This window comes from Aspergillus undulatus (genome assembly GCF_047715775.1).
Source record: "Aspergillus undulatus strain CBS 261.88 unplaced genomic scaffold BDV17scaffold_10, whole genome shotgun sequence".
Lineage (NCBI taxonomy): Eukaryota > Fungi > Ascomycota > Eurotiomycetes > Eurotiales > Aspergillaceae > Aspergillus > Aspergillus undulatus.
The window spans coordinates 192983-208175 of record NW_027396614.1 but is presented as its reverse complement, the minus strand read 5'-3'; the positions used below and the strand labels follow the sequence as shown (position 1 = coordinate 208175).

Sequence of the window (15193 nt, the reverse complement as noted above, 5' to 3'; positions counted from 1 at the left end):
ATTTTTCTTGTTTCTTAATAGACCCGATTATTATACAATCAAAATTATGACATGGCCTGCCCTGGCGAATTTTACTTTTTTTATTCTTGGGCTGGTCCGCGATCCCCATGGATCAGCGTGTCATCGTAGACCAGTGACATGCTCAACAATGCGGATCCTCCTCGTCGTGCCTGGGTCCAATCCTGGGGCAAGCTCGGAATTCCCTCAATCCAAGCCGCATGGTCTTACTCGGTCATCTGAGTCAGTGCAGGAGACAGATCATCTGGGACGAGGACATGCACAGAACAAACAGAACACCAAGTAGCACCGTGGCCCAGGTTAGTCTCAGTCCGGGGATGGGGCACGATAGCCCCCGAGGACCGAGAGAGACAGCAGTGGAGGGTCAGCTAACCCTCAAAGGGCTAAGGCTGGCTCCCTTGGTGGCCCTTCCAGGTGGGACGGATCAAAATGACGGAGCTCAGTCGCCTTCTAGGACTCTTTTCCTCCTCGGAGCTGTTCCTTTATGACATGATGAAACAGAAGAGGGAAGCCAAGAGGACGGCTCCCTGTTCATCTCCGCCCTTATTCTTGACATGATTGCATTATTAGGTGCATCATATAGGCGTGGTGGGCCATAAGCCAACCGCATTGGATGAACCGGACGGGGCGGTCTTGAGTCTATGCTTGGGATTTCTGAGAAAACAGTCGCCAGCAGTAGTAGTCTTGACAACGAGACGCCGCATTATTGGAATTGCAACCCTGCGATGTGGGTAACGGTGAGATCTGATTAGACAACATTAGTCAGGAGATTTGGGAAACGGAGTCGAAAATGAGTGTCGGATTCCAAAGCGCTCCATGGCCGGAGTAAAGGAAAACTCAATGTTGCCCTTGCTCTCCGTCAGTCCGGGATTGCTGACTCGCGGCAAAGGAATAATCCCTGTGCAAATCACTACAGAGTAGAGAGTTTCATGGCTAAGCTTGTCACTCTTGAGGTGAATCCCAAGAGCGTGTCACTGATCTCCAAGCTCAACCTAGATATTTCGCCGGTTATTCGACAATGATATGCCGTACGGTTTGTCCAGTCGGTGGAGCCGGAAAAAAACTGAGCCTCTGATTTTGAATTCCGATGCGTTGTACGGAGTCCTCCGTCAGAGCTGTGCTTTAGTTTACCTCCCAAAGGGAAAAGACTTTTAGATCCAGCGGGACCAGTAGTTGTCCCGCCGGTTGCGCGCGGAAATCGGCACTTGTCTTTGATGTGCTTTTTGATCGGCATAAAAGATCTGACAGCTCCCAAGGAACCATTCTCCGTCGGAAAATTCCAGTGGATCGCATTCATAGCACGTCAACATTTTGGCTGCTTTCTCTCGGGTTTGTATCAGGCGTGGCGGTTAATTTCCAGAAACTTAAGGACCATGGCCCATCAATTCTCTAATCAAACTAGCCATGGGCTCAGCACGGACGTACCTGGAAGCCTGAGTGGAACTCTGTAACTTGGTCCGTTCTCCCGGTCCCCGTTCTACTCGTGGTTGACAGTTGACTGGATGTCAATCGATGGAAGTGGAGGAGCCTCTCCTGTCTGGGAAATTAGGATTCACGTTCATGATCAAGATTCGACTTTTGACGGGATCGTGACAGGTCCGCGCAAGATTCCAGCCTTGTCTTGCATGTCAGCGACTCGGCCAATGGCTCGGCGAAGTATAAGATTTACCCTGGTAATACTCACGAGAACACAGGACCGAGTTGCGGCGAAATGATGACCATCGAATGCATCAACTTGCTGGACTTGTCCAGCGCTAACGCTCCACAACGACTCTGGTAGTAGGACAGACCTCATCCTCGTTCTTGAAAGTCAGATAATAGGAGGAGGATTGCCTGTCCACCATTACGATCCCTGCCCGTTCCCAAAAGGAACGAATCCTTGTCGGTGATTTAATGGATGATTCTGAGTGGTTTCAACTTTCAATCCTTAACGCCGAAGCCCAACTTAGCGCCGTTCGTCGGCTTGCTGATTTTTGAGCTTGGACCTCGACTCATGGCTTCTTAAGCTTCTCGAGGGCGGTTCATGAAACAGATTGCCTCTTCTTCCACCCATTCAGGGGCGTTTAATTGCTTGTTGGTGAAAATTCAGGACTAGAGGATCCGCGGACGGACTGAGCTCAAGGCCCTGGCTAAGACCTGCCTGGGACGAGCCTTGGTAGTGGCTTGAACGCATTCATTGTCGGTGCTCCCAGAAATATCCATAATACGACCGCAGGATCGGTATCCTGGTAGATATTCGGGTCCCAATCCATCTGGTCATCTGGTGATTTGAAAGGGCCCAATATGGTTGATGAGGATGCCGACTAGGATGAGGGGATCGAGAAGCCACAGGGAGCCACAGGAAGCCACACATCTTTGTTGTCTGTACACTTAACCGCGACGGGCGATCAACAGCCTGCAATATCCTGGATATCCTGCTCTGTAAGGCTCATGCTTGCATTAGTCGGTGACAGCAAATCATCTCCGTTTTCGGTACTCTCGGCCGGGCTCTCACCTGCCCGACAGATATCTCAAACTGTCTAGCTGACATGCGGCGGTAGACGGTTTGCTTGGGGTTACCTTGCATAGCTGGGGATGGGTGCAGTCTCTCGACTGGCGTGCATCGAGGGAGATGAAAATGACGGTGAAAGAGGAGTCACGCAAATGAACTCGTGACAGGTCACTGGGAGAAGGAAGTTGTCGACTCGGGCTGCTTGCTCGATTGCACCTTCCAGGTTGTTATGACTGATGTCTGTGTCAGTTTGGAAGTTGAGCTCGAAGATTGGATAGCCGGCAACGGCTTGTTGCACAAACGCAAGAGTCAGCTGTGCGCATATATTAACTGCAAGACCAGTGACAACCCAAGTCCAACATACAGACCGGGCTACCTGCAGATATACCTCTACTGATATTATCGAAGGATGTACTGCAGAGAATAGGTCAGAAGTGCATGGATTTGGGATCAGAACAAGCTACGTAACCCCAGAACTAGTTGAGTATGTATGGCAATAGAACAGACAGATATCGACATGTCGATAATGTATAGCCTATCAAAAGAAAATAGCAAACTATAATACAAATTGGTATCACGATGCATTCTGCAGTCTCCGCATCCTTTTCTCTTCTCGTAAAACTTCCAGTAGCTGTACTCCGTACCGCTGAGTGACCTGTAGATAGCCTATGACCTCGCCGTCCGAATCTCTTCAATCGTTTTCTGTAACCCCTCAATAACAGCCCCCCACTCAATCTGATGCACCTTCTGCTCAAACGTATGCAGATCCTCATCAACCCCCTCCACAAACGGGATCTCTCGCACAAGAATCGGCTTCCCCATATCAACCTCCGAAATCACATTATGGATCATGACTCCGGTTCTCTTAATCTTACCATCCAGCCACGCCTGGTGAGCCCGTTCGATAGCATTCTAGGTAGAAGAAATTCGAGTCAGCTTCGACATTGAGAAAGGGAGAGAGAGATGATGAACTCAAGCACATAACATACCGCCCCATTAAACTCACCCGGCAATGCCGGGTGCAAGTTCACAATCCTCACTCCTTCCTTCTCTAGTGGTCCCAGGAACCCCTCGGAAAGCACATGCATGAACCCCAAACAAGCCACTAGCTCGGGCTTATCGTCTAGCACCAGTCTCGCGAGCTCGGCATCGTACTCTTCCCTCGCGCGCTGCACGCCCTCCGGTGTGGCCGGTTGTTGTTTCTTGTACTTCACGAGGTTATGGTAGTGTGTGGGAATATCGGCGCGACGGGCACGTTCCAGGCCAAAGGCGTCTTTGCGGTTGGAAATGACGCGGACGATTTTTGCGGGGAGGCCAGTATCGTCGATTACGGCTTGGAGATTTGTTCCGGAGCCGGAGATGAGGACTGTGATGCGGATAGGATCCATTTCGTAGGCTTTCGTCTTTCGCGTTGCCGTCTCGTTTTTTTGGTGCGGACTTCGGAGGTGAGTAGACAGGTGTTCCGGTTGACGTTCGGGACGGTTGTGGGAGTTCACACTTGAACCACGGCAAATTAGCCCCTTCCTTGTATTGAATATACCAATTACGCGGAATGCGTCTGTCTGCGAAGAGTCAATGGGCTGAAAGGGCAAAATATGATGGTGGTGTTGATCGAGCTCCGATCAATTTGAGCGCGGGGCAGATGGCTGAGTCATCAACAGCAATGCGGGGCATTATAGAACTGCAGCCCTGGAGAGCATCACTTTGTAGCTTAGGAGGAAAGAGTTTCAATAGTGAGAGACACTTATAAAGTTGTCATGAATCGTTATATTGAGCTATGCGCAACGCTCTATGCAACCGGGAAGATAATACAGGACCATATGAAGAAAAAGCCCGCTGTTCCAGACATCACATCAAGGTAACGTTAAGATATATCATGCTGAACCAAAGAGTTGGGTCAAATTTGTGCGCTGCGCAGCAGATTGAATGAAAACTCGACAGTGGAAGGTGATTGACTAACTGCATCCTGACTCCTACAACCAAAACCAAAATAATGCGATGCAGCAGTGGATATCTAGACTAAAGGATGAACATTCGACGGAAAAGAAGCCTGTTGGGTAAAGGCGCCATGCTAGATTAGAATGACGAAAAGAAGAAACCGAGGTCTCATATGAGACATGACGACCGTAAGAAGATGCACGGCTAGGCAGCAGCTGCGCGAGGTGTATCTGATGATCGTGCTGGCTCGGTACCCGACTTATCGGCGACACCTTGACCCCGACATAGCGGACAAGAATTGCGACCTGTCGTTAACCACTGGGAAAAGTTAGCTTCGTGTCGATAGAAACAAGCCAAAGCCCAAATGTAACGCACCTGATCAATGCAATCTCGGTGGTAGAGATGTTCGCATTTCGTTAATTGACGAAGCTCCTCCGATGCCTCGTACTCGCTGAGGCAGATCAAACAGCGCTCGCCTTCAGCGATTTGAATAGAACCCGAACCATCAACAGCCTCTGCGGAGAGATTGCTACCGTACTCCACCAGACGGAACAAGCCCCCTGCAGAAGTGAGGTCTTCCTGAGTAGCCACCGGGGGCTTGACCGGACCAAGGAGTGATGACAACAAGACCATATCTTCGTAAGTCGGGTTCTGTAAAATAGTTAGCAAGCCATCACGTCAATACCCAGTTCTGCTACTTACGTCAGTAAACAGGCTCGGCGCAGCAAAAGCGGGATGGTTCTCGGAAAGATTAGTTCCAACAACGTATATTAACCAGCTTCTACCGGTTGGTGCATTGTGATTATCAGGTTCCACAACTCCATTACGCCTAGCCGCTCCGGAGCCTAATTGCTCGCGGTGGCGCGCAAACTCGGAGTCACTTCGGCGTCGCTGATGGGACGGATTGGGTGGGAAGCTATCGTCGGACGTTCCCATTGTCGGCTGCGAGGGAGAGTTTTCGCTGAGCTGTGGGAGGACGTTGGGAGACATAGCCGACGTGGTAGATAGCCTTCGGCTGGGTGTCGAAGCGCCTGACGAGACAGCCGAAAGCCCCGGTTCTGCCGGAGTGGAAGGTGGCGGATGGGGACCAGGAGGACTCTCCGAGACAATTGAAGGCAAGGATGAAGGGGTGCCACGACTAGCAGCATCGGACAGTCTGCGCGGCGGGTTTGACGTTGTTGGCTGGAGAGAAACATCATCACTGGTGACCGGCGCACCAGATGGGACGGGACGAGGGACGTTGGTTGGGCGTGATCTGAGGCGAGGCGAGAGGTTTCCAGGAGTTAAGAAAGGGAGTCGGAGTAAGGCATCCAGGCCAGGGAGTGCTGAGGGTTGTTGATCACCAGAAGGACCATTTCCAGATGGCACGGACCTGACCCCAACAACGACGAGGGTAACAGTTCGACCCTCTGGTCCGTCTGGATTGTTATCTGTGTCCATATCGTCTCCGAGGGTTGTAGCACTGTCTGAGCCTGTTCCTGCGCGGTTGGAGACAGCTGGCGAACGAGGATTGTCTGAGCTGGCAAATCGGAAAACTCTCATGAAGTTGACTGGCGTCGGAGGCCGTTCGTCTTGGGGAGGAGTAGCTGAATCACCAGGGGCTGGCTGTCCGGAAGTGGCACGCTGTAGTCTCTGTATAAAACTCTCCAAAGAACCGTCCAAACCTTCATTACCCAGCGCCTCGATATTAGGCAGAGCTGGGCCGGCACCGCCGGACAACTGTGCAGCGATGGCAGTGGCCGCCAGTTGAAGAACGCGTGACAGAGGCGTCTGCTCTTCTCGGCGCAAAGTTCTTGATGGTCGCGCTCGTAGTAAATTCGGGAAGTGTGGCGTACTGGACTGACTTTGCGAGGGTAGCATAGGGGTGGTGGATTGCGTGCTCCCTACCGCAGAGTCCATGGAATCAAGATCGTGAGACGTATCAAAGTCCATCCGGGTATCAATGGGTCCTGGGTGAGGAATGAAGCCAACAGAGTCTGGATTGTGGGATGGATATGAGTGTTCGCCGCCCTGTTGAGACAGGTCGGCAGGAGACTGGCCAAACATATGGGAAATTGGGTTCGATAGAGACTGTCCAACACGGCGTATACGAAGACTTCTCCGCCAGGAACCCATTCCAGAGTCAGCTGAACTTTCCCCGGATGAGCTGGACGTGTTGATGTTCGTAGCCGAGTCACTGCGCGTGTTGAAATACGACCCACGAAGTGGACGCCTTCGACTACCACCTCTTGAGCTTAGGGAGGCAAAAGGGCTAAACCGAGGGCTACTTTGATTGACCTCCGACCTTGGTATAGTCCTGGAGACAATTCCATGTCGATGAGCGTGGCCTTCTGCGGGAGTCTCCTCTTCACTATTCAAAAGCCCTCGAATAACGGAGTTCGGCAAGATCCTGGACCCCAATCTAGACATCGTAGACTGTCTTCTCGCCAGCCGATTAAGAATCACAGATTGGTAATCATGCTGGCTCGCTTCATACTGTGTTCCCGTCTCTTCCTGAATACTTCCCATTTGTCTAGAGTCTCTAGGCATGTCGCCGGAGGGGATCACTGGAGATTGCCATTGATCGATCGGCGGAATCGCTTGGCCTGGTTGAGTCATCTGCACATCGCTACTGCTCGTTGCCTGTCCTGCCAGGGGGTCGAATTCCCCGGCCTGCTCCGTGTTGTGCCCGTGATTCATTTCTTCATCCCTGGTATGACTATGGCGTCCCTGACGAGGTACGGGGTGCTCGGCGGTGTGTTGATGGCGCTGTTCTCTTTGAGTGGAAGAAGACTGTCCCATAGTAACACGGACGAGACGTCGGGGCGTGGCGATGAGAGCTTATATAGCACCTATTGCCATCCGCGGGAAGATGACTAACAGCACGTTGGAATTAGTCAGAGTTCGATGACAGTCGGTCAAGAAAAGCGTAGAAAAAAGGGGACAATATTGTCGAGAACAGCATGGCGATAAAAGCCGCCAAATCCGCTATGGAGCCGATGACGGAAGACCGGATACTGCGCAATCGACGACGCCACCAACCTCAAAAGCCGCAATGAATAAGCCGTGTACTCACCATTGGATAGCTCAAGCTAAAAAAATCCCAATTCACGCGCAATCTGTCCGTCGTCTCGGAGATTATTCCAAAATTATTGTTCTTTCCTGGGATGTATATGCCTTGGCGGCTGAGGAGTAAGGCGGCAGGCAGCGGCGCAGCCTTCGGTCGTCTGTACAAGCGGACGCTGTCGGAGCGAGGCTGCAGCGGCTGCGGTCGGATTGCAGAGAGTCGGGATATCCACGGATATCAGAGGATGGTAGTATAAGAGTACGCTGCGGACTCGTCGAGAGGGAGGGAGGGATACCACAGACCAGCACCGGGTACGGTGGGTCAAGGTCACGAACAGTGTGTTATGAAGATCGCCGCGGCAATGATGAGGGATTGGGAGAAAGACAAAGAGCGAGCGGGAAGAAAGAACGGAGCTTAGGGAAACGATACTGCGGAGGGATGAAGGTAAGAGAAGAAATGAGGAGACGGGCAGATGGCAGATGGCAGATGACGGATGAGACAATGTCGTTGGAGTGAGATAGCGTTCCTTTCCTTCCAGTCGGCTGCTGACAAGTTGTACAAGGCTGATTACCTGTAATACCACAAAGTATCACTACTAGTACTCGACGCTTCCATGAAGTACTATACCTGTATGCCGCGTTCAGTCCCCGGCACTTGTGGCTTTCGATTATAAATAGCTTAAGATGACCACAGCCGTAGAAAGGAGTGGGAGAGATGGTATTACAGCGGATTCCGTGCGGTTTCGATCCTCCAGATCGGGCTTAGTTTCAAACGGCCGTTGAGTACTGTATTAGTAATTACGTTGAGGTAAGATTGGAAAAAGCAAAGTTTGCGGGAGCGCTAGCATGGCTTTGGCGCTGTTCCTGATGATCATGTGATCAATGACGGTACTTTATCTGCTAATACGGTCACATGACGGTTCGTTGCAGACTGCGGGTCTTTGTTGCCTTGATGCCTTGCAAGCGAAATGTCTTAGCTCTGCACCAATATTGCTCCGCCTCGTTCTTCTCTGTCTTATTCGATTCAAACCTTCAACATACACTCGATCAGTTGGCTTTCTCCCGGATTTTGTGTTCCGGACGCAGATACCGGAGAGTAAGCCGAAACAAGCGCAACACGTCACGCTGCATGAATTGGACATGTCAACTACTAGATGATTTTATAGTCATCGATACCCAGGGAGGTGTTAAGCTCCTGAGGGAATCAGGAATACGCAAGGGATTCTGCCGGCCAGAGAGCTCTTTATGGCTTTTGTCCCCTCGGCATCGGCCTTCTCTTTACCACTTCCCCAATGGCAACAACTACCCAGCCGGCGGGTCGCCAGGTATGAATCCAAGAAGCGCAAAAGCCAGTATGACACAGGAGAAGACGAGAGTGATAGCCATGATGACGGGAACGGTGGCGAAACGACCGATGCTGTATCTGACTCTGGATTCACCAACCCATCTGAGTTCCTATCTCAAGAAGAAGCTGATCAGTATCGCGTTGCCGGGCTATCTTCTCACGAAGAATTACCTTGTGGGAATTTTCCACATGGCCCAGCCAAGGAAAAATATCGCAGAGTGAACAACCGCCGCTCGCTTCATAAGGAGCTATCGGCTCTCTCGACGCCTATATATGTGCCTCAGTCTCCAGCGCATCAGGGAAATCTTCGCATTCACCACCTTGCCGTACTTACCTCTGTGCTTCATCGATGTCTCCTGGACGGTGACTATATACGAGCGGGTAGAGCATGGGGCTTGCTACTCCGAGAACAGTTCGGAGGCAGTTTCATTGACGTGCGTAATGAAGATCGATGGGGTATCGGTGCGGAAATTTTACTGCGCAAAGACCGTCAAATGTCCGACAGACTTCGAAATGCCGGGGGGGTCGATGCGGGAGGGCGCATGGGATCTACTTCACCCCCAAAGCTTCTTTTTACTAGAAAAGGGTTCGAAGACGCCAAGGTGTATTACGAGACGCTCATCATCAACCATCCATATCAGAAGACTGCACCTAATGCTATAAGCGCACTGCACTTCTATCCGGCTATGTATGGCCTATGGATCTACGTCACACAGGAGGAGAGCTCGGCTGCACGGAGGGCTCTTGATGAGAGGGATCCGTCTTCTTCTAAAGAATGGGACGACGAAGATGCCGAGTCCGGGAACAACGGTCAGAAGGAACATCGGCGGCTCAGAGCTGAGATTCGGGCAAATGAACTGACGGAAGCTACTAGAATTGCTGCAAGCATGGATGGGATCATCATATCACCGCCATACTCCGACAGTGCGGAGTTGCTTGAATTACGGGGCATGGTGTCTCACTGGATCGCTGATCTTCTCGTCTCCAGCTTACCCTCTGGAATCAGCGATGATGATGATGATGATGATGACTCTCGCGATTTGAGTACTATTGGTGATGATGATGGTGGTGGTGGTGACGATGCTTTCATGTCTACGTCGCTACCTGACAAGATCCAAGCAAGACAAGAGCGGCATGAGGCCCAGTCGAAGAGGCAGCAAGAGTTGGCTACATCTCAGAACTTTATGGATAAGGCTCAACAGCGGAGGCAGGGTGTGTCTTCAAGACTTGAGGGTTTGCATATTGGAGACGACACGACGAAATGGTTCTGATTCCTGATGTATATTTATGTCTTTGACCTATCATTTATGTAGCATACTGTAAGATCTACCTGCACTTTCTACAAGGAAATTGATCAGTGTGTACATGATAATAGCTTTTTTCTTATTGATACGAGTAAATAATTAATAAAAACTCATCTAAGTAGTATATGCTGTCATCGTGGTAAGGTGCTTATGTGGTGCAGCCCATCGCATGAGGTAAGCTCCGTCCGGCCCGTGCCTGAGGATCCCAACGCGTCTGCATGAATTTCGAACAACGCTCATCCAAACGAACTGTCGCATTCAAATAATCCACACAAGAAGCAATTGGCACTCGGACAAGCTGAATCCATCTAAATCAGTCTCACACAATTATCAGCCCTCTATTAACGGCATGCCAGTCATCCTCACTCCCCACATCCACGCTAAACTCGCCTAAACATGGGTGTCGGGGACTATGTGCACTCCAAGGAGATCCGCCAGCAACAGCCTCGAACAAACGACCCAAGGTCCGTACCAAGACAGGCTCTAGCAGATGCAGCCCGTGTTGAAGTCCCCGAGACGGCGTTAATTGCACCCGTCCCCATCTCAGCTAACGGGCGGGCGCCGATAGAGCGGTATGGCTCGCCGTTTCATGGTCATGGCCAGGGCTTGCCTGTCGAGAGACCCATCTCTGTGCATAGAGATGCCTTCGACACGGATGTCGAGGGAATTGATGAGTCAACTATTGCGGCGACGAGCGTGATGGGCGTTGATGAGGTGCCGTTGCAATACCGCCTGTCACCTGCCATACATGCAATTGCAAACGCGAATGCAAATGCCAATGCGACTGCTCTCCAGCAACAGCCACCACATGCATCGGCTTCGCCCTCAGGGTCACCATCGCCACAGCGCTGTCTTCGCGCGGGCCGTCGCGCCAATGCCAATGGCTCTAAATGGTACGAGGGTCTAGGTGATAGAGCGTTAAAGTCAGCGGGCTTCGACCTGGATGATATAGACAACGTAAGCCAGCTTACTTCTACGGCTGGTGATGACGAGCAGTCAAACGATACAGATGACCAGCGCTTCGTGTCTACGTATCGCGCAGGCACAGGCGAGGAGCCACTCAGCAGGAGGCTCCAGAACTTCTGGTCCGCTAGTCGGAGGACGACGTATCAACCTGATACTACGCTCTCTAGAGAACATGTGGATGCGGAGCCGTCTAAAACCCAGTCACACTTACCAGTCGCGTCAGGTCCTAAACCGCTTCCTGCGAGTGCTAGGAAAGTCACCCTGCAGCGGAGCATGACCGCAACTCCCAGGACTAGGTTTAGTCCGCCGAAGCCGTCTCTTCTCGATCAGTTGGATCTAACGCCTACACGGCGTAGCCCGGGCCTTACTAGGACGCACTCCCGGAAAGAAAGAGGCGGCGAGAGAGAAAGGGAAAAAGAACGAGAAAGAGAGAAGGGAGCCAGCAACACAACCACAGCCGATGATTTCCTCAGAGATACAGACCACGAAGGCCTCGGCCTATCAATGGGCAACCGCAACCGCCACCTAGACGACCTGCAAAGCCTGCAATCGCTTAACGTCTTCGACATGACAAACTTCGATGACCTGGAGAACGACTCCTCCATGAACGACCCCTTCTCGCGCCGCGCCTCAATGCGCCGAGTCGGGACAGAGATCGAGACAGAGCCCGACTCACTCCAGCCTCAAACAAGTACAGTTATAAGTACAAAGCAGATCAGGAAGAACAAGAAACGCCACCTCGACCCTGAACCAGACTACCCGCCTGAAATCCTCGCCACAAAGTCCTTCACAGAATTGCAAGCCGAACCCTTCGACCACGCGCCCACGCCTAGCAAGACGACGAAGCCCGCTAAACCAGCACAGGATCCTCAGACCGCACCAGAACCCTCAGCGGACGAAGACAAAATCAACTTCCTCCTGCGCCTATCCGAGTCCGAGCGCGCCTCGTACTTCACGAGCCTATCCATGGATGAATGGGAGGGATGTGGCGACGCGTTAATCGAGGAGTTTAGTAACATGATGGTGAAGATGAAGGACCTACGGCATGCAAGACGCAGGACGGCAGCGGTGTTTGAGGCTGAGATTAAGAGGAGGCATGAGGTTGTTGAGGAGCAGAGTAGGGAGATTTCGGGGAAGTTTGAGGAGATGAGAGCGGGTGGTGCGGAGGTTTTGAGGGGGAGGTCGCCTTGATGATTTGCTGTGGTGGTTTTCGACGGAGGACCTGTTTGCGATGCATGGTTTGTTACGACTGTATCAGTTTATGGGTATTGTATGAGATAGAGCGAGCGGGAAGCCAGGCCGAATCGCACTGCATGCTGTGATCCTACGTTGACATTGATTAATCTGTTTCATGTGTCATTGAGCTATGTATGTATCTATCAAGAGCATCGATATACCCCGTTGAAGAAAACAATTTGCTATGATAGCGCGCTTCCTAACTCCAATTTATGCCAAAATCACTTCAATATCCAGATGGACAAGCAATCCGAAACACCGAAACCAGCAGTGGTCGAGAACTGAAATATACAGATGGCTTCAGAGACGATTTGAACTGAAGCACATCGCCTCCATAAATCCGGAGTGAGCGGCTATTTTGATGTTGAGTTTTGCTTCAGGAGTGCTGCAGAGATGCGTTTGTAATCCTCGAGCAAGACGCTCACATCTCCGATTGTTAGGTCATTCGCATTCTGAGCCTGGAGGAAACGTTGGATTGGTGGGTCAACCTTGGTGTCACCCGTGAATGGCGATGATTTGGTGCGACTAGGTAGGGACGGCGCTGAGGGAGGTTCAGGAGCGGCACGACTAAAGCCCCTGATCATCCCCGGAATGTGATTGAGGGGGTTGAGGGTATTCCCAAAGCTTCTCACTGACTCCAGCGTAGGTGTTGATAGTGCAGAATTGGAATTAGGAGGTCGGTTCTCATCCTTTGATAAATTTGAAGTAGCTATTGATGCCCTGGAGCTTCCCTGTGTCCGTACGCTGTCCGTACTTCGATCCCGAGGGGTCCGCTGTCCAGTGACGAGCCCGTTAAAAGTGTCTTCTGCCTTGGATCCGATGCGTCTCAATCGAGATTGCTCTGTGGTTGAAGGCTCTTTCGAGGCGCCCTCTTCTTTATTCAACTGGACGCCGCCACTGGTTGCTGGGGATGTTACTAAACGCCGAGCCTCTGCCAGTGTCTTTGGTAGGACGGGACCAGCTGCTCCATCTTTGCCCGAGAGCTGGTTAGATTGCAGCTCTTTCAGACGACCAAACAAGAAATTAAAGCTGCTGTCTAGCGTTGCGCTAATGTTCTTCATCCCTTGGTCAGCAGTGCTACGCACAGCGTCATTAGCAGCTCCAAGGACCTTTGCAGGGGGCTGCAGAAGGGTATTCAACCGGCCTTGCTGGGCCGGTGCCGGACCCCGTAGTGTGTCGGATGGCCGGGCGTCGATCGTTTTCGGAGGTTCAGCAGACGCAGTCACGTCAGAAACAGAAGCAATGGGCATTTCTGGAGCAGGTTGGACAGGACGCAAATCTTCAGCGAGCAATGCCGGATCACCTTCATCGGTTTTGACCTGCAATTCTTGTGCTGCGTCAGCACGGAGCTCAGAGAGATCCACGTTCTCAAGGAAGCTGATGGCGGCCTCAAGGTTGGTCAAGCAGTACGCAGTTTCACCATCAACCTTATTGCTCGATCTAAATCGCTGGATAAAGAGTAGGTTGCTTATGATGTTGATGCCCTCTGGCGGACAAATGACAAGTGTATAGATGAGAGCGGGTAGAATCTCGTCAGCAGAAGAAGATGAGGGCAATAACTTCGTCAACGCATCAACGATTGCCTTGTGAGAAGCGGCAAGATGACGGAGTTTTCCCAATGGGCTTCTTTCTTCGTTCATTTTCGCCAGGCAATCTCGAGCGGTCGAGAAACAGTCATTGGCTGCCGTCTGGTTCTGCTCGTCTACCGCAGCAATGTCGATATCAACCCCTAGGTCTTTGAGGTTGATCCCGACCAAAAGCAGCGCTGCCGTCTTTGACCGTAACTTCTCATCCCTGATCTCATCCAGTGTGCTCTTGTGTCTCCAGATCTTGTCATAGACGCTCTCACAAGCTCTCCGTTCTACAGCCTCTTCGAGATCAACTTGTTTGGATGCCAGAAGTTTTCGAGCTATTCGCTTCTCAGTCACCTCCGAGGCCGTTAACATTTGGCGGCTGGAGGCGTCTGTGTCTTTGCTATTAGGTGGTAACGGCGACGGGTCGCGGTTTATGCGGGAGGCAAGTGCAGATATATGAGTGGCTATATGTGATTCGGCTCGGAGGTAGAAATCCTGGAAAAGGTTTGATATTCTGTCTATTGTAGGAGGAGAGGAGTGTACCCGGGCGCTCAGGGAGTCGACGAATCTGCAGGTGAGTTAGCTATTGAAACAAAAGCTCAAGGAAAACCCATACCGATCAGTAAGGCTGATCAACTCGATTGGTAGCCCGTCCGGCTGGTTTGTTACGTTCCGCGAGAGTACTGAAGCTTCCTCACCGTGTGGCTCGTCATCCGCAGACGGCCCGGAGCCGCCTTGCTTTTCAAACACGTCCGGGCTGCCATCCTGCTCGTCTTTCCCCGACAGACTCAAAGGCAGTGCGTCTGCATCGACTGACTCCGGGATGGCGACAGACTGCACTGTCTTCGCCCTTGAGCGGATAAACGGGCTGGTACCGGGACTGTCCATTCGAGGAAACGAGCGGGTTGTGTGAAGTCGAGGCTTTGCGGAGCCAGCATCGGAGGTACCGGAGGACATGGTTGCAGGGCAAGGTGGAGATATTATTGATAAATAGTTATCTCACGTAGCTCAAAAGCTGTCCCCGCAGCGAGCTTGGGGCTCTATTGACAACCGGAGATTCGAGCTTCAAAGTGTCCGGGTGGACTATTAAGTAAAGAATAATAACAAAAGCGAGTATTAGTTGGTCCTCGACATTTCGAGTTGCTGAATCAGACCTCGCATGACCAAGGAAGCTGATGCCAGATAGGTGATTTGTATCAGGTCACTCTTTCCTTAAAGGTTCCCGTGACGCGGTCCAGAACGCACGTGATCGACTTTCTCCGCTCTCCGCAGTGCG

General features: G+C 51.6%; 3 protein-coding genes across 3 annotated transcripts; 1 reads left to right on the top strand and 2 right to left on the bottom strand.

Moving 5' to 3' along the window:
- Nucleotides 1-3175: 3175 nt before the first annotated feature.
- Nucleotides 3176-7228, bottom strand: BDV17DRAFT_280234 (uncharacterized protein; the record flags this gene model as incomplete). The annotated part of the gene is made up of 5 exons (XM_073759846.1): nt 3176-3421; nt 3499-3905; nt 4050-4089; nt 4823-5098; nt 5150-7228. 5 exons carry the CDS (start codon nt 7226-7228, stop codon nt 3176-3178), a joined length of 3048 nt encoding a protein of 1015 aa, XP_073618163.1.
- Nucleotides 7229-8737: 1509 nt separating this feature from the next.
- Nucleotides 8738-12298, top strand: BDV17DRAFT_280233 (extracellular mutant protein 11-domain-containing protein; the record flags this gene model as incomplete). The annotated part of the gene is made up of 2 exons (XM_073759845.1): nt 8738-10051; nt 10568-12298. 2 exons carry the CDS (start codon nt 8738-8740, stop codon nt 12296-12298), a joined length of 3045 nt encoding a protein of 1014 aa, XP_073618162.1.
- A 137-nt stretch (nt 12299-12435) lies between these two features.
- BDV17DRAFT_14971 (VPS9 domain-containing protein) lies at nt 12436-15086 on the bottom strand. The gene is made up of 2 exons (XM_073754458.1): nt 14534-15086; nt 12436-14485 (listed from the first exon to the last, which is right to left on the bottom strand). The coding sequence occupies exons 1-2, from the start codon at nt 14872-14874 to the stop codon at nt 12697-12699; spliced, it is 2130 nt and encodes a 709-aa protein (XP_073618161.1). The 5' UTR covers nt 14875-15086; the 3' UTR covers nt 12436-12696.
- Between the last annotated feature and the right edge of the window lie 107 nt (nt 15087-15193).